General features: G+C 44.8%; 1 protein-coding gene across 4 annotated transcripts in view; it reads right to left on the bottom strand.

Moving 5' to 3' along the window:
* Positions 1–17,980, bottom strand: part of DCC (DCC netrin 1 receptor) — a 939,742-nt gene that overhangs the window by 102,266 nt on the left and 819,496 nt on the right. For all 4 annotated transcript variants that reach the window (XM_077346794.1, XM_077346795.1, XM_077346796.1 and 1 more), the window contains exons 18-20: positions 17,261–17,399; positions 12,820–12,927; positions 5,957–6,151 (exon numbers count right to left, since the gene is read on the bottom strand). In XM_077346794.1, coding sequence (XP_077202909.1) covers positions 5,957–6,151; positions 12,820–12,927; positions 17,261–17,399 — 442 coding nt within the window. The remainder of the gene's footprint in view (positions 1–5,956; positions 6,152–12,819; positions 12,928–17,260; positions 17,400–17,980) is intronic.

Raw genomic sequence — 17,980 nt, 5'->3', positions numbered from 1 at the left:
CCCCTCACTAGCAGTCTTCAAGCAAAGGTTGGATACACACTTTTCTTGGATGCTTTAGGATGCTTTGGGCTGATCCTGCATTGAGCAGGGGGTTGGACTAGATGGCCTGTGCTGTCCCTTCCAACTCTATGATTCTATGATTCAGGGATGACAACAGCCATCCCTGGAGACCCTGCCTGGATGGATGAAATTTTATAACAGATAAAATAGATTTCTCCATCCGTTGGGAGTTATGAGTCCTTTCCTTGAGCATTTATCACTGTTATTTTCTTTAAAAACATATTTGTGGTTCCTACTCTCCCCTCAATCCCTGGTGCTATTTTTAAGCTACACAGATAACAGGATGATAACAGGGCTGGTGTAGTACAAAGCACTGGCTTCCACCAAGCTCAATGCAACGCGGGAATACAGATGTGTTTTCCCTTCATGGCCCTGATGAAGCATTAGAGGGCACTGCAATGCAGAAAATGCTGCCTGATGTTGTCTCAGCAAAGGGGGGGGGGGGGGAGAAAGGAAAGGTCCCTGCAATGACAGTATCAGCAATTACAGGGTAGCATTTTTTTTTAAGGATGATTGCAACATTTAACACCATTGTCTATCATGTCCTGAAGAAAGCCCTCAATGGAGACCTTTCATGTCCTGTCTAACGGGGACGTAACGTCTATCAGAATTAACAAGCCAAAAGCCATCTCTCTCGTCGCCTCTCTCCCTCTGACACATATCAATCCTCGCACATTTATCCAACCATCTGATGGCTGCTCTCCACGCGCTATGATAGCAATGCCTTTTCCAAAACGCATTTGTTTTTGCATTTCTGTGAACGTAAGCAGAGCTGAGTGAGTTAACTCAGGCAAGGAACCCTGTGAGGCTACCTGGGTCTTAAAACGATCTATTAGGTTGGTGCTGGGAGTTGCCTAATGCTTTCTCAACCAGTGTATGAGCCTCTTGTGGCGCAGGGTGGTAAGGCAGCAGACATGCAGTCTGAAAGCTCTGCCCATGAGGCTGGGAGTTCGATCCCAGCACCCGGCTCAAGGTTGACTTAGCTTTCCATCCTTGCGAGGTTGGTAAAATGAGTACCCAGCTTGTTGGGGGGTAAACGATCATGACTGGGGAAGGCACTGGCAAACCACCCCATATTGAGTCTGCCATGAAAACGCTAGAGGGCGTTTTCTGACCCCTAGGGTCAGACATGACCCGGTGCTTGCACAGGGGATACCTTTACCTTTACCTTCTCAACCAGGGTTTCATGAAATTCCGGGGCTTCTTGATGGCCTTGGGAATGTTTCGCACGTGGCTGGGACTTTATTAATTATATATTTATATTTAAATTTAAAAAAAAAAGATGTTTTGTGATATGACCATATATGATTATGTCGACTTGCCTGCCCCCCTTCCAAAATGGCCAATGATGGGCCTGGAGGGGGTGGGAAGAGAAGGGTGGACATGTCCACAGCTCTGCTTCCCAACCATATTCTGCATGATCGCATCAGTTCTGGGGTTTCTCAAAGCCTGAAGAATGTTTCAGGGATTTCCCAGCAGTAAAAAAGTTGTGAAAGGCTGGCCTAATGTTTTAATTCTTCCACCCTCGTCTTTGAACAAATGTATGGGAGTTGATTAATTTTTTTTGTTCATTTTTAAAATTTGTTAAACACTTACTGGTGATACGATCATATATGGTCACATCGACCTGCCCCCTCTCCCAAAAATGGCCAGTGATGGGCCCGGAGAGGTTGAGGAGGGGGAGAGGCCCAGGGTAGGCTCTGCTTCCCAACCATATTATGCCTGATCGTGCCACTTCTGGGGTTTCTCGAAGCCTGAATAACGTTTCAGCAGTTTCTCAGTGGTAAAAACATTGAGAAAGGCTGGCTAATCTCATCAAAGAACACCCATTCAGTTCAGGCTACCACCAGCCGCCTCAAATGCAAGAAACAGGGCCAGACGGATACACATGGAATAAAATTGCTTCGGGGAATACAGGGCACTTTTGGCTCCATTTATGGATTCATGAAGAGATAACCACTAAATGACCTTTAATAAGCGACTGCCTTGCCGATCCTAGTTAAAATTCCATTTGCAATTAAGATTCATTTGAAAATTGGGAGTGACAGGGTGGAAGGGAATTATGCTACAGTTATAGCAGGGGGGGAAATAACTCTCATTAGGCCTGTTCTTTCAGATTTACCTATTTCAGCCACAGGTGAAGAGGAAAAACGCGGCCTTAATGAATGATTTGATAGACCGAGGGATTCCCTTCCCCGTGTGACATTAATTCACTCAGCCCTTTTCAAGCAGAGCTTCCCAGCGAAGTAAGTTCCAGAGTGCTCCTCCTTGCCTTTGGGTGTTTAATGGATCCCATTACCAAATGAGATCTCAGGGTTTTCATAGACTGTAAGCTAAATATGAGCAGGCAGTGTGATGCAGCAGTAAAAGAAGTGAATTCCATCACATCCAAATTGCAAAATGTTATAGTCCCTCTGTATATCACATTGGTCAGACCCCAACTGGAATAGTGTGTGCAGTTCTGGAGGCCACACTTCAGAAAAGATGTGGACAAATTTGAGAGTGTATAGTGGAGAGAGACAATCGATTCGGGGCCTGGGGACCAAGCCCTAGGAGGAAAGGCTGAGGGACTTGGGGATGTTCAGCCTGGAGAAGGGGAGGTTGAGAGGGGACAGGATTGCTGTCTTTAAGTAGATGAAAGGTTGTCACTTGGACAAGGGCAGGGAAAGGTTCCTCTTGGTAGCAGAGGATAGGACCTGCAGTAATGGCTTTAAACTATGTGTAGAACGGTACTAGCTACATATCAGAAAAAATAAAAATTCACAGTCAGAGTGGTTCAACAGTGGAATTGGCAAACTAAGGAGGTGGGGAGCTCCCCCTCACTGGACATCTTCAAGCAGCGGCTGGACAGATCTTTATCCTGGATGCTTTAGGCTGATCCTGCATTGAGCAGAGGGTGGGACTAGATGGCCTGCATGGCCCCTTCCCACTCTAGGATTCTATGACTAAGGACAAGGATCCAGTGTATTTGTGCAGTTTAGAACACAAACCAAACATCACAAGCCCTTCACACCTTAGACGTAGAGGAAGATTTATCGGGGGGAATTGCTTGAATGATATTGAACATGACATATTTAGGGTGACTGGCATTAAATATTCATGCCAGGGTATCAGACACAGACCTCATAGGCTGTCTGAAGCAGGAACCAAACGAGTCAGCTCATCAAGTCATTCTAAATATATCTCTTGATGCTCATGTCTAAAATTCGTCTCCCCAGCGAGCTTGATGGTAACTTGTATAAATGACACAAGGTAGACATTTTTTAGTTCAACTAATTGCTTAGGACTAATGAGATATCTGAGTCTCCCAATTGTGCCCTTTTGCATAGTGGTGGCCATAGCTAGATGCTGCTTTACTTGTAATGTTAGAAGAAGAAGAAGAAGAAGAAGAAGAAGAAGAAGAAGAAGAAGAAGAAGAAGAAGAAGAAGAAGAAGAAGAAGAAGAAGAAGAAGAACAGTTGGTTCTTATACACCGCTTTTTGCTACCTTAAGGAGTCTGTCCAAGACTGTAGTAAGGTGGGTGAGAGGGTAACCACACTCAAGGCTTTTTCAGTGGTGGCCCCTCCCCTCGAGGTTCTCTTGGTGCCTCCTTTTCAATCTTTCAGGTGCTGGCCCAAAAGCTTCAGACAAGTTATTTAATGAAAGCTTGCATTTTTAGCTGTTGTATGTTGTGGGGCTGCAGCTAGCCTGATATCTATTTTATCATTGCTATTTTAAGAAGAAGAAGAGTTGGTTCTTATATGCCACTTTTCCCTACCCGAAGGAGGCTCAAAGCGGCTTACATTTACCTTCCCTTTCCTCTCCCCACAACAGACACCCTGTGGGGTGGGTGAGGCTGAGAGAGCCCTGATATCACTGCCCAGTCTGAACAGTTTTTATCAGTGCCGTGGCAAGCCCAAGGTCACCCAGCTGGCTGCATGTGGGGGAGCGCAGAATCGAACCCGGCATGCCAGATTAGAAGTCCGCACTCCTAACCACTACACCAAACTGGCTCTTAATACTGGTTTGATGTTGTTTTTATGCCCCTGTTGGGTTCTTTTTTTTTTTTTTAGTGACTTGTTTTAAGATTGGCAAAGGTATGGCTGTTGCTTTTACGATTTCATTATTGCGATGTTTTTAGTTAGGGAGACGTCTCCAGCAGATCTCTGGAGACAAAATAATGGTGTGATGAATTCTGTAAAGGTTCCTGGCTTAGGGGAGACCCTCTTCTCAGATGCACACCATTTCAGGAGGCAGAGATGAAGCTGCATTCGCTGGCAGGGGGCTCCTGGGAATTGTAGTCCATGGACATCTGGAGGGCCGCAGTTTGACTACCCCTGCTGCAAAGGGTTCTGGGGCTTTTTCAAGGAACAGTCACAGTTCATGCATAGCCCCCCCCCCCCCCTGCTAGGCCTGTTAGGATGTACCACTGCCTCGAAAAATAATAGCGCTCTCTATAGAAGCCAATGTGAGCTTAAATGGACTCCGGGGAATGGTTGAGGCCAGGAAGGCCTGGAGGATCATTGTCCATGGGGTCGCGATGGGTCGGACACGACTTCGCAACTAACAACAACAACATAGAAGCCAAACAACCCTCTCCTGTGGATGCTCATGGCTAATCCTTCATTATCGATCAGTTAACTAAGGAGTGCCTGGTAAGTTTCTAAAGATCTTCTGGGATTTTCAAACAGGGACACTGTTTGAAAACTAGCAGGTCTAAAGCTCAGGCTTAAAGAATACCAAGCAGCCAGACCGACTTCATGATGGGCGGAGAAAATGTTACCCAGTCGGCAGCTTATGAACTCTGGGTCTGTTTATAAAACAATGCCGCACTTATTACTTTTTAATGTGCAAAAGAACAACACACACCGGAAAAGAGAATCCTGCTGCTGCTCTGAGCCCCCATTAGCCTTAATGAATGAATCGTTTACCAGCTTCTTATTTGCAAGAAATCAATATGGGAAGGGACGGAAGCTTAGCGGGAGGAAGCAGCGGTCAAAGTAATTTCCTTTTCAGGTGGTGCAGTAAACTGGGCTGATTTCACCCTTCCTCGATGGTTCGTGCCTTTGTAGGTGAAAAATACAGCTGGGCCACTTTTGAACTCCCATGGTATCAAGAAGAAGAAGAAGGAGAAGGAGAAGGAGAAGGAGAAGGAGAAGGAGAAGGAGGAGGAGAAGGAGAAGGAGGAGAAGAAGAAGAAGAAGAAGAAGAAGAAGAAGAAGAAGAAGAAGAAGAAGAAGAAGAGTTGGGTTTTCTACCGTGCTTCTCACTAACTGGAGGAATCCCAAATCCCAATCGCCTTTCCTTCCTCTTCCCATAACCAGCACCCTGTGAGGTAGGTGGGGCTGAGAAAGCACTGACAGAACTGCTCTGGAACAGTACTATCAGGACTGTGACTAGCCCAAGGTCACCCAGCTGGCTACATGCTTTGGGCTGATCCTGCAGTGAGCAGGGGGTTGGACTAGATGGCCTGTATGGCCCCTTCCAACTCTATGATTCTATGATTCTATGTGGTGGAGTGGGGAATGAAACCCAGCTCTCCAAATTAAAGGCAGCTTGGTGTAGTGTTTAGGAGGGCGGACTTCTAATCTGGTGAGCCGGGCTTAATTCCCTGCTCTCTCACATGCAGCCAGCTGCATGACCTTGGGCCAGTGACACCACTGATAGAGCTGTTCTGACCGAGAAGCATTATCAGGACTCTCTCAGCTTCACTTACCTTACAGGGTGCTTGTTGTGGGGAGAGGAAAGGGAAGGTGATTTTAAGCTGCTTTGAGACTCCTTCTGGTAGAGAAGAAGAGTTGGTTCTTATATGCCGCTTTTCTCTACCCAAAGGAGTCTCAGAACTCATGCATTCAGCTATGGCCAGCCACCTTAATTAATCAATTAACATCTAAGGAACTAAGTAACACATCCAAACCTTTGAGAGTCCGGAAGAGAACAGGATCGGAGAGAGGGCCCACTCCTTTGGCGTTACGGGCTTGTATCCTGAAGTAGTAGACGGTGTCGAGATTGAGATCCATGATTTGATGGGTAAGCCGGTCACCGCTGATGGACTCCATTACCCAGTCATCGATGGGAGAATTCTTGTCCAAAGTGTAGAAGAGAATGTAAGCTGTAAACCACCAAGAACGGAATCAGCAATAGATAGAACGATATCGGCTGGATATCAGGAGAAGCTTTTCCACCATCAGAGTAGATCAGTAGTGGAATCGACTACCTAAGAAGGTGGTGAGCTCCCCCTCACTGCCAGTCTTCAAGCAGCAGGTGGAAAGATACTTATCCTGGATCCTGCGTTGAGCAGGGGGTTGGACTCAGTGGCCTGTCTGGCCCCTTCCAACTCTATGGTTCTAAGTCTATGAATGTTTGTGACTCCGCTTGTCGAGGTGAAATGGGTGGGAACTAGAGACATGTCTTGACGGGTGGTGGAACTCCATCTCCGAACACCTTTTTGAGGCTCATTGGAGTGCCTCTTCTACTGCCTTTTAGACACTGAAATTGATTGAACTGATGTTCTAATCTGTTTTAGTAATGTCTGTCCTACTTCCTACATGGCGGTGTTCTGATAACACACATAAAGTATGCGGGCAAAGTTCCGCAGGGCCTGTAAAACAGAGCTCTCCTGCCAGGTCTATGGTGGAGGCTGGGTTAATAAGATCAGTGGGTCCCCCTTGAGTTTTGCTTTGACATCTAGCGGGAGGTAGGAGGGATCTTGCCCTCTTCGTTTTTGTGGGAATAATGCTGTTTTTAGGGTGGTTTTTTTATGGGGATGTTTGCAATTATTATTCTTATATGTAACCCACCCTGAGTCCCAGGAGAAAAGCATGCTATAAATTTAATCACTAAATTTTTAAAAAATTTAAAAAATATATACTGCTTACGATGGTTTTACGAGGGCTAAATTGGGGGCAGTTTCATTGCTTGGGGGGTGTTTATTTTATCATTTTACTGTCGGCCACCTTAAGCAGGTCTCTGAAGAAACGGCACGCGCATCCATGAAAATATAAGCAATATGGGAAATAAACATTTGTCTTGGTCTTTATACCATGTGCAGCATCTTTATATCTACATAAGAGACCCTTCCAGGAACCCCTGGGTGAGAAAGCCTCATCTAGACAGACGGATGGACACACACACACACACACACACACACACACAGAGTTATAGTCTACTATCTCACACGTTTATTGGACAGGCACTTAGGACTGTGTGTGTGTGTCTGTGTGTGTGTGGTCTGGTGCATTCTGTGTCTTATCAAGAAAACAATTTCAGCTTCCAGGGTTAAGACTGGCAGGGCGTCAACTGTTCATTACATCCTGCAGATAAATATTGCCCACAATGCCCTGAAGCTAAATGTGTCCCTGTGCAGATGGCAGTTTACTGTTGTGATTCCATTACGGGGTGGTGGGTTAGTGGTGGTGGGGGCATGAAGGAGGGCTTGGAGACCCCTTAGCAGGGGCAAACCTAGCAGAACAGCACAGAAACAAACCGGCTGCTTTTAGGCATCAAAGATAAAGCTGGCCTGCTTCCAACCAGCTTTCAAAAGCCGCCATCAGAAAAAGGAACAGTATTTTGCTCTGTTTCGGTTTTTGTTTTTGTAAATGTGATTGGCTGGTTTTTATATTATCGGTACTTGACCGATCAATGGATCAGATCTTTTTTTTGTCTTTGCATGTGGAGTGGAAGAAGGTGATCTCTTGCACTTATACTCTCTAGGTCCCTAGAGTCTCTCTAGAGCAGTGAGTCCCAACATGGGGGTCAGGACCTTTGGGGGTCAAACAACCTTTTCACAGGGGTCGCGGCAGGGACAGCAGCTTTGGGTCTGGCCCCGGCTGGGTGGGGAGCAGATGGCCAAGGCCGATGGCTTGAGGAGGCAGCTGGAGAGTGGCCCCTGCTGGACACGCGCCGTGGTCTGGCCCAGGCATGATGAGAAGCTCTGCTCTCGGACCCACCTCTGTTGCCTCCCTCATATCATGGGTTTTCTTGGCTTCTCCCCCACTCTTCACCCCAAGAGGGACCCAAAGTGGCCCACATCCCTTAACTGATATCTTCAAATCAATTTTGTCTGAGGGAGGGTGCCTGCACACAAAAGCTCATGCCTTGAATAAATCTTTGTTGGTCTTAAAGGTGCCCCTTTTGTTCTTCCAAATCATTGTTTTATTTTGTTTTGTTGTTCTTCCAAATCATTAGTTTGTGTTACTCGGTTCGTACCCCGCCCTTCTCTCCAAGGGGGTCCCAAAGTGGCCGACATTGCTCCTCTTCCATTTCATCCACACAACAGCCTTGTGAGGCAGATCAAGATAGAGCGTTCGTCTGTCTGGAGCAGCGGAAAAGAGTGAGATCGGCATGGTGGGACAAGAGGCAGAACTGAACTGAGAAACCCAGGGAAAAAAAACCCAATTTATATACAATTCTTCACGCCATTGGTCAGTTTCCGTTTCATTTCTGTGGAAGAACCCTTGCATAATTTTATGGTTGGGGGTCACCACCACATGAGGAACTGTATTAAAGGGTCGCGGCTTTAGGAAGTTTGAGAACCACTGCTCTAAAGTCTCAGGATCAGGATGATCCTAATCCATATTTGGGGAGACTACTTGCCCGCTGTTCCTATTCCTGAGACTGCAACATGCTCATTTTATTAGTCTCACCATATTTGTCATATTAATTAGAAGCCTCTGAAAAGCCAATCAATGGCCTAAAACGGCCATTTAAAGCCCACGGTCGCTGATATAACACAAAACAAAAACCGGCTGTAGTTTTCCCGCTGAAAAACTAACATTACAGGCTGTCTTAATTGGCCATCCATGTTCTGACATTATTTGGGAGAATAGCATCTATCCGTTTATACCCTTCATTAAGTCCTGTCCTTGTCAGTCAGTATTAAGGGGTTTCAGATCCCCAGAGCCTTACCTTGTTATTACAAAGTTAAACAGCCACCAAACCATTCCACCCCAGTCGGTCGGGCCAGGCACCCTATCATTATGTGCGCTGTGTTTTACATCATTGCTAAACAACTGGCTTATTATTAGGCGCTCTTAATTGCCGTCGAGCATAACACATCAGAAGACCTTTGCTCCAAAGGACTTAATGCTTTCGTCCATGAACAGCAAAGCGCTCACTGTGTTCCCCTTCTCCTCCGCTCTGACGGTAATTTTTTTGCGCTGAATTAATTACCAGATAGTCTTGCCACTGGTGAGCATAAAAACAAATCCCCCTTTTTCTCCTTTCAACAAGAAAACATGAGCAGTGCACTTTGGCCCTCGGGGTCAGACATGGCCTTCTGCGTGGTGCCTGATTCAAGGCAGATGAACTTGAAATTGTGACAAAAATAGAGTCCAATAGGACCTTTAAGACCAACAAGGAAATTGTGAAGAGACCATGAAGCCCTCCAGGAGGATCTCTGCAGGTTGGCTGCCGTGGGCGACGATGTGACAGAGGAAATTCAACATAGGGAAGTGTAAGATGATGCACACTGGGACAACAACAAAAAAAAGAAATCCCAGCTGCAAGTATAGGCTAATGGAGAGGGGAAAAGATCTTGAAGGTGTAGTAGACAGCTCCATGAAAGCGTCAACCAAGTGTCCTGCTGCCGTGAAAAAGGGCAAACTCTATGTTGAGGGTTATTAGGAAAGGGACTGAACATAATACAGTCAATATAATAATGACCCTGTAAAGCTGTATGGTGTTGCCTCATTTGAAACAACGTCCGCAGAGCCAGCTTGGTGTGGTGGTTAAGATTGACGGCTTCTCATCTGGAGAGCCAGGCTCGATTCTCCGCTCTTCCACATGCAGCCAGCTGGGTGACCTTGGGCTAGTCACAGTCCTGATAGAGCTGTTCTCACAGAGCAGTCCTATCAGAGCTCTCTGAGCCCCACCTATGTCATAGGGTGTCTGTTGTGAGGAGAGGGAGGGAAGGTGATTGGTATAAAGGTATAAAGCCAACTTTCTTCTTCAATTCTGGTTACCTTATTTCAAAAATGATCTCGCAGAACCAGATAAAATAAGATGATGGGGGGGGGGTGAGGGGGTTGGTGCATCTTCCGTATGATTGAAGGCTAAAGAGTCTCAGTCTCACTCTAAACGCTTTGGATAATGCACTTTAGAAGTAGATTTTCCTGTTTTGCAAAAGCAAACCCAGCAGCAAAAGCACATTTAAAGTGCATTATCCAGCGTATGCAAAATGGCGGACTTTACTGTTTAGAAAATTAATGGCTAAGAGGGGACAGGGTAAGGGTTTATAAAATTAAACAGAGTACAGAGACTGGGAAGAGTGAAGTTTTTTTCTCTCTCTCCCAAGCTACTGATTTTGATAGGCAGCAGATTTAGGACAGGCAATAGAAACCCTATTTTATACAGTGAGTGATTAAGATGTGGAATTGGTTGCCAGTGGATGCAGTGATGGTCACAGGCATAGACTCTTTCAAAAGATGATTAGATAGATTAATGGAGGATGGTTTTATCAGTGGCTTGAAGCCATGGTGATAAAAGAGAATATCCACACTCAGAGGCACTAAGCATCTGAAGCCCAGAGTCAGGAGGGAACGTCAGGAGAAGGCCTCAGACTCTCTGTCCTGTTGTTGGCTCTGTAGAAAAGGCTTTCTCAGCCCTGGAGTTTCTTAATGGCCCTGGAAGGGTTTCCTGAATGGGTGGGAGTTAATTAATTATATACATTTTTAAAAATTTGTTAAACATTTATCAGGTGATATGACTATACATGGTCATGAGACCCCCCCCCCAATGGCCAATGATGGACCTGGAGAGTGTGGGAAGAGGAAGAGGAAGAGTTCCAGGTAGGCCTGTATGCAGCTATGCTCCTCAACCATATTCTGCATGATTACACCACTTCTGGTGTTTATTGATGCCTGAAGAATATTTCAGGGGGCTCTCAATAGTAAAAAAGTTGAGAAAAAGTAGTCTAGAGCAGGGGTAGTCAACCTGTGGTCCTCCAGATGTTCATGGATTACAATTTCCATGAGCTCCTACCAGTGTTTCCTGTCAGGGGCTCGTGGAAATTGTAGTCCATGAACATCTGGAGGACCACAGGTTGACTACCCCTGCTCTAGAGGAACTGGTCAGCCAGACTATGACACAGGATGTTGGCCTTGATCAGGTGTCTCTAGAAGTTGATCGTAATAGTAGTTTATGGACATCTGGAGAGCCACAGTTTGGCCATCCCTTGTCTAGATGGACCATTTGTGTGATCTAGCAAGGCTCTTCAAATGTTTTTAAGAAGGCCTCAGCCTCTGTGCCCTGTTGTAGACTGTTCAGAGGAACTTGGTTGATGACTGTATGAGACAAGATGCTGGCCCATTGGTGTGATACAGCCGGGCTCTCCTTACGTTCTTATGAGATCCAATATGCCCCAGAAAGCCCACCAATAGTGTGCTATGGATCAACACAGACTCGATAACCCTTTTTTCACTGCTGGTTGCCCAAGATTGCATATTCTGATATGGACCAATATAGTCATTTTTTGTTTTAATTACATGTGAAATCATTGTTGCCAGTTTGGGCTGCCTCATTTTCACTGATGTCGTCTATGATTCATTAGTTTCATTGACATATTTATTTCCAGCTGATTAAAAGACAGCCACAGATTACACAGGCTTTTAATTCACCAGTTGTTTTCCTTGCATTTTTTTCTTTTATTATCTGTATCTTGCAAGATTTTTTTTTAAATGAATTTGTGCTCGAGATTATGTTTTTATGGTCTTCATCATTGACTTTCTAGTCTTTTCTTTTTGTTGGGTTATTGCTTTTTATTGTTTTACTGAGGTTTGAATATTTGTTTCCAGTCATTTAGGCATCTGGAAAGGAACCACACAGTCCTTTTAAATAAATAAATCCACATGGGAAAACACATTCGTTTTAGCAGGGGGATGGGGAAGTCTGCCTGATGAAAGAAAAGAGTAGAGGGAAAACACAGATTTTTTTTAACAAGGAAAATTTGAATCAAAATGGAGATATGTTAACTTAACTAGCACACTCACAAAATCTGTTTCAAGTATGATGAAAAACACTGGCCCATGCTGCACATTCTAGATAATGTGCTTTCAGTGCACTTCTGAAGGAGATTTTCCTGTTCTGCACAGGAAAATCCAGGGGCAAAAGCACACTGAAAGTGCATTATCCGGTGTGTGCGGAATGGGCCACTGTTTCAAGTGTTTCAAGTATACTGTTTCAAAAGTGTGATGGAACTTCTCATTCTCTCTCTTATGTCCACGTGTACCTCCAAGACAACTATCAAACTAGAGTCACCATCCTCCAGGTAGGGCCCGGAGGTCTCCTGCTATTAAAGTTCAACTCCAAACAATCCAGACCAGTGGTCCCCAACCTTTTTTCAGCTGGGGACCGGCAGGGCAACTGCCCCGCCCGCGCAGCGCGCATGCACAAGTGCCGCGCATGCACGATTTCGGCCACGCAGTGCGCATGTGCACATGCGATGCGCGGTGCGGCCCTGATTCCCTCTCCCCCCCTCCCACAGTAAGAAGCCTCCTTGGCCGCAAGCTTGCGGCCCGGGAAGTTTTTTACTGCGGGGGGGGCGGGGAGAGGGAACCGTGGCCTGGCACCCAGGCCTTTGCGGCCCGGCAACGGGCCACAGACCGCAGGTTGGGGACCACTGATCCAGACTATTTCCCCTGGAGAAAATGGGTGCTTTGAAGGGTGAGCTCTACGGAGCTGAGGTCTCTCCCCTCACCAAACCCAGCCTCTCCAGGTATTTTTCAAGTCAGAGCTGGCAGCCCTGTGTCAAACAGAAAGGCACAGAATGTGTCAGCAGGTTACCAGTAATCTTGCCGTTCGCTTCTAGTGGAGGTTGCCAGCTGACGATGACGGCCCGGGGCTTGCCTTCTCGAGTAATGACTGTCAAATCCTTGGGAGCAGAGGTTGGAGCTTAAAAGAAGGGGGGGAAAGCAGAGATTTTTTTGGTAAGAAGGAATGTTAGGGGGAAATCAGACATACATAACTTTGACCATGATCCAATGGGAAACTGTCTTGCATGAGCTTCTTTGAAACTATTGAGAATAGATGTATGCATTTATTTATTTATTTATTATTACATTTATTTTTATCTGTTTAATGTATAGACCGCCCCTCTCTGCAGACAGGCTCGGGGCAGTTTACAACATTAAAATTCTAGTTATTCAAACGTAATAAAAATGATAGAAATAATAGATATAGTATAACAATGAATCCAACCCAGTATTTTTTTAGGTTCGAGCATGCTGAGCCTGGAAAACATTGGTATCTCATGATATTCCTGAATCCCAATACCAGTAGGGCAGGCTGCTGGCAGGGGCTCATGAGAATGGTAGTCCATGAACATCTGGAGGACCACAAGTTGACTACCCCTGCCGTAGGGTATTCAGATTTGGTAAATATTCAGGAATGCCAATTTTTTCCTGCTCAGTTATGTCCTGTTGGGACCTTTATGGCTAGTAGTCTCCATTGGCTATAATGGAAAAGCAATCCAGGGGTATTTGGAGCTCTGGGGCTGCTGTTTTTCAAGGTGGAGGCACCAGAAAGACCAATATGGTATTTTGGGATATTTTTTCAGCTCAGAACAGCCAAATGCACACCCCTATTTGAGAGACACACAATGGCATCTCGTGATGTTTTTGGAGGGTGATGGGGACATTGTTGCAGGACAATCTGAGATGGGGACTATGCTGGATACATGGCTCAGCCTGGATCTCTTGCTTCTAGTGGACAGGTGGAGATAATTCAGCTGCTGTAACTCCCTGGCTCAGCCATTCAAGTTGAACTTCTCTTATGCCATTGAGCATGCTGAACAATACCAATGCCAATGCTACCAAAGGACATGGAAATGCCCTTCAAGCATCTGCTTATCCCACTCTCTCTTCTATATATTTGCTGAGAGGCTCTGGCTGGAAAACTCTTGCTGTTCCCTCCCCATCTGAGGTGGCTGGACCTTCAGAAGCCACTATGAGAAAAGAACAACAGAATGCCTACACCAGTCCACGGCAGTGGGAGAGAATGATAGATGCGAGTCCAGTGGCCCCTTGGTGTGCCAGTCATTAACAGGTGTTTGGCAGGTCTGTTTGGCTGGGAGCTTGGTCTGTTTAGCCTGGAGAGGAGACGACTGAGAGGGGATCTGATAACCATCTTCAAGTATTTAAAAGGCTGCCATATAGAGGATGGAGCAGAGTTGTTCTCTCTTGCCCCGGAGGGACGGACCAGAACCAGTGGGATGAAATTAATTCAAAAGAAATTCCATCTAAACATCCGGAAGAAGTTCCTGACAGTTAGAGTGGTTCCTCAGTGGAACAGGCTTCCACGGGAGGTGGTGGATTCTCCATCTTTGGAAATTTTTAAACAGAGGCTGGATAGCCATCAGATAGAGAGGCTGATTCTATGAAGGCTCAAGGGGGTGGCAGGTTACAGTGGATGAGCGAGAGGATTGTGAGTGTCCTGCATAGTGCAGGGGGTTGGGCTAGATGACCCAGAAGGTCCTTTCCAACTCTAGGATTCCAGGATTCTAGGATTCCCTCCCTTTTTCAGGCAATTGAGATGCTTTCTGCTGTCCAGAAAGGGGGAAAGCACATGCATAACCTCCCCCCCCCGGACAAGCCTGAAACATTTCGGATTTAGCCAAATACAAGAAAGTGAAGTGTTATTCATGTGCTTTGGATTCAGCCTGAATCATTTGGGGCTGAATCCGAACGGCTGCAATTTTTTTTTTCACATGCCTAATATGTGCATTTGTACTTGTATGAGATTCTTCCTGCAACTGACAACTCTGTCCCCCCCCCCCCTAAATCTCAATCATATAGAGAGAAGCATGCCTCCGTGCCTCTCTTGGATGCTTTAGGATGCTTAGGGCTAATCCTGCGTTGAGCAGGGGGTTGGACTAGATGGCCTGTATGGCCCCTTCCAACTCTATGATTCTATGATTCATATCTCTGCATGGTTTCCTGATAAACATACGTAGCCTCGAGTTGAACCTATTGCTTTAACATCAGTTTTCAGTCATGCAAACACCCATTTTAACCTGCACTTATTTTATAACTTTAACTTCATTGATACTTCACTTTTCAGCCATAGCAGCTTATATCATTCCCCTCTCCTCTGTTTTATTCCCACCCCAACCTAGTGATGTAGATTAGGCTGAATCTCTGTGGTCAGCCCAAGGTCACCCACCTAGGCAGAGGGGGGATTTAAAAAGCCGATTTTTGTAAAGTTTGATACAAGGAGCTGCTACTTAATAGCCCCTTAAATAATGTAACACTGAGCCAAAACTAACTACTAACATTTTGGTGGAGTCAGCAATGTCCTCATTTTCAAAATCTCTTCCATTTTTCAGCACGGCTTGCAAAAACGTTGACTCATTTATTTACCATTCTGTTGCTTCTTTTGACCTACAAGTGATCTAACTCCCTTGTAGTTGTGTTAGCACCTGGCCTAAACTGATACTGTGTCTATGTCATCATGGGATCCCTGTCTAGCTGGGAACCAGGGATAATTTATATATAGGTTTAGATTGATTTGACAGGCAAACATACAGAAGATTAATCTATACCTCTGGGTGTTGGCCATGACTTCTGAATGAGGCCAGATGCTGGGGAGTAATCACCTAGGGAGCAATTCTGCCCATGGACATCTGATTGGCCAATGCTGCAAACAGGATGCTCAAAAAGACAGAGCAGAGGTCCCCAACATGATGTCCAGGGGCTCCATGGAGCTCACTGACATCTTTCCTGGTACCAACCAAGGACTTTTAGAAAGTGAATGGGGCTAGGTGGGACTTTTCCTCAACAGATCTTCTGATTGACTGTGAAGATGAAAAGAGCTTCTGTCTGAAATGCTGAAGAATTACTGTTGTTGTTGTTAGGTACGAAGTCATGTCCGACTCATCGCAACCCCATGGACAATGATCCTCCAGGCCTTCCTGTCCTCTACCATTCCCCGGAGTCCATTTAAGTTTGCACCTACTGCTTCAGTGACTCCATCCAGCCACCTCATTCTCTGTCGTCCCCTTCTGTCACCCCCTTCTAGGCTTGTATTTATTAACTTATTTTTATTTATTCATTCAATTTAGATACCATAGTGTTTGTTGTGGGGGTCCATTAGATGTTATTTCGTCTCAATCCCTGGCACGCTGTGATTGTGCCCACTGTCCTTTTTCAGAATTTCAAAGGTGCTCAGCAACTGATAGAGAAGGACTATTTGTATGCCCTTATATTCTCACCAATCATTTTAGTAAAGAATTATTTGAAATAATTATTCTGCTGGGAAAATAACCAGGTGTAAAAAAAGAAAAGAAAGAACCAGGTGGGGAAAAAAAGGAGCCGAAACCAGCAGAAAGTGTTACCAAACAGAATCAAGATGATATGCGAATATTCACACAATCAATGTATGTGTTGTAAAATACCCAAACCCTTTTTCCCTTCTAAATCCAGTGTTTTCAGTCAAACAAATCTTTGGAACAAGGGAACACGTGGCATCGAAAAGAATATTCAGCATCGTTCTGTCCACAGGATTGGGATCTGGATGATGGCTAATACTTTCAGCTTAAATAAATAAATAAATAAATTGAACCTCTGGGGAAATCACATAATAGGAACTGGAGACCATGACTTCTTTTGTCCTCATTAATAGATTACCATACGGAACAGTGGTATGACCGCGAAGAGTAATACGACATCAAAGCACACTTTCCCTTCATACATCAGGCCTTGAATGTAATCAGATTCCTTGAGACCTTGATAAATTAATACATAAATGCTGACTACAAAACTCCGGTGCTAATGATAATATAGGATCACTGCCCATATTTTCATCTGATCTTGGTCTCCTTTGAAAAAATGAATGGCATCTATGCCTCATCATTAGCAAGGGGAGCCTTTGAAGTTCGTGATACTTCGGCTGCCCGGTATTGTGAATATTCCTTTCGTTAAGGTGTGGTCACCTGGCTCTGAGCCATTTCAAAAGGTGTGGAATGAAATTGCGGCTTTGCTTTCTTTTGCTACCTGCTAGTAGAGGAAGGAGTTAACATTATTATCATTTTAAATAGTCAATGTGGTAAAAAAAAACAAGCATGATTTACATTCACAGTGTAAGCTGCTACCTTTTAATATAACATATTATTTATTTAATATTTACTATATATATATATATATATATATATATATATATATATATATATAATATTATTTAATATAACATTTAAAAAATCTCCTCAGCAGAGAAGCAAATAGAGACATACCTGCTTCATAGGTAGTGGCATGAGCAGTCATACTCCATGTGCTTGACCTACGACCTTTCGTTACCATGACGGAAAACTCATACATTGTATTTGGCTTCAGACCGGAAACTGTGTGGCTCAAGGCTGTTGTATCTGCTGACTATAAAAGGAGGAGGCAGGAATTAAAAACACAACATCTCACACTAGAAAGAACATCTTGAAAGGATGGGACATCAGCTCTTCCAATAGTGCCTATATTTTCTTCTTCTTTTTATCCTTTTGCTGCTGATTGGTGGAGCAGGTTGTCCTTTCAGCCAATACGCCGCTGGATTTTTGTCTTGCTTATAATATGTTTCTATTCTTGGTGATGGGTGGCTGTAGTTTCAGCCATATGGGTAGTCAATCACTAGTTTCTAAGGTCTTCCTCAAAATGTTTAAGCCATGTTTTCTTTGGCGACAGTCATTGGATCTTCCATTCAGTTGGTCGTTCTCGTCTATATTTTAATGCTAGGGTTTATATATATATTTAAAATTTATACCCTGCTTATCATCCCAATGGGACCCTGAAGTAGCTTACAATAGTCTTCCCTTCCCCAATTTATCCCCACAATACCCACCCTTTGCAAGGTAGATTAGGCTGAAGAAGAAGAAGAAGAAGAAGAAGAAGAAGAAGAAGAAGAAGAAGTTCAGTTCAGTTATAGACCAGCATGAGATGATACAGAAACATCCATTAAAACCAGG

Source organism: Paroedura picta, chromosome 7 (assembly GCF_049243985.1).
Source record: "Paroedura picta isolate Pp20150507F chromosome 7, Ppicta_v3.0, whole genome shotgun sequence".
NCBI lineage: Eukaryota > Metazoa > Chordata > Lepidosauria > Squamata > Gekkonidae > Paroedura > Paroedura picta.
Note: the sequence above shows the minus strand (reverse complement) of the source record. Positions and strands in the feature narration are given on the sequence as shown.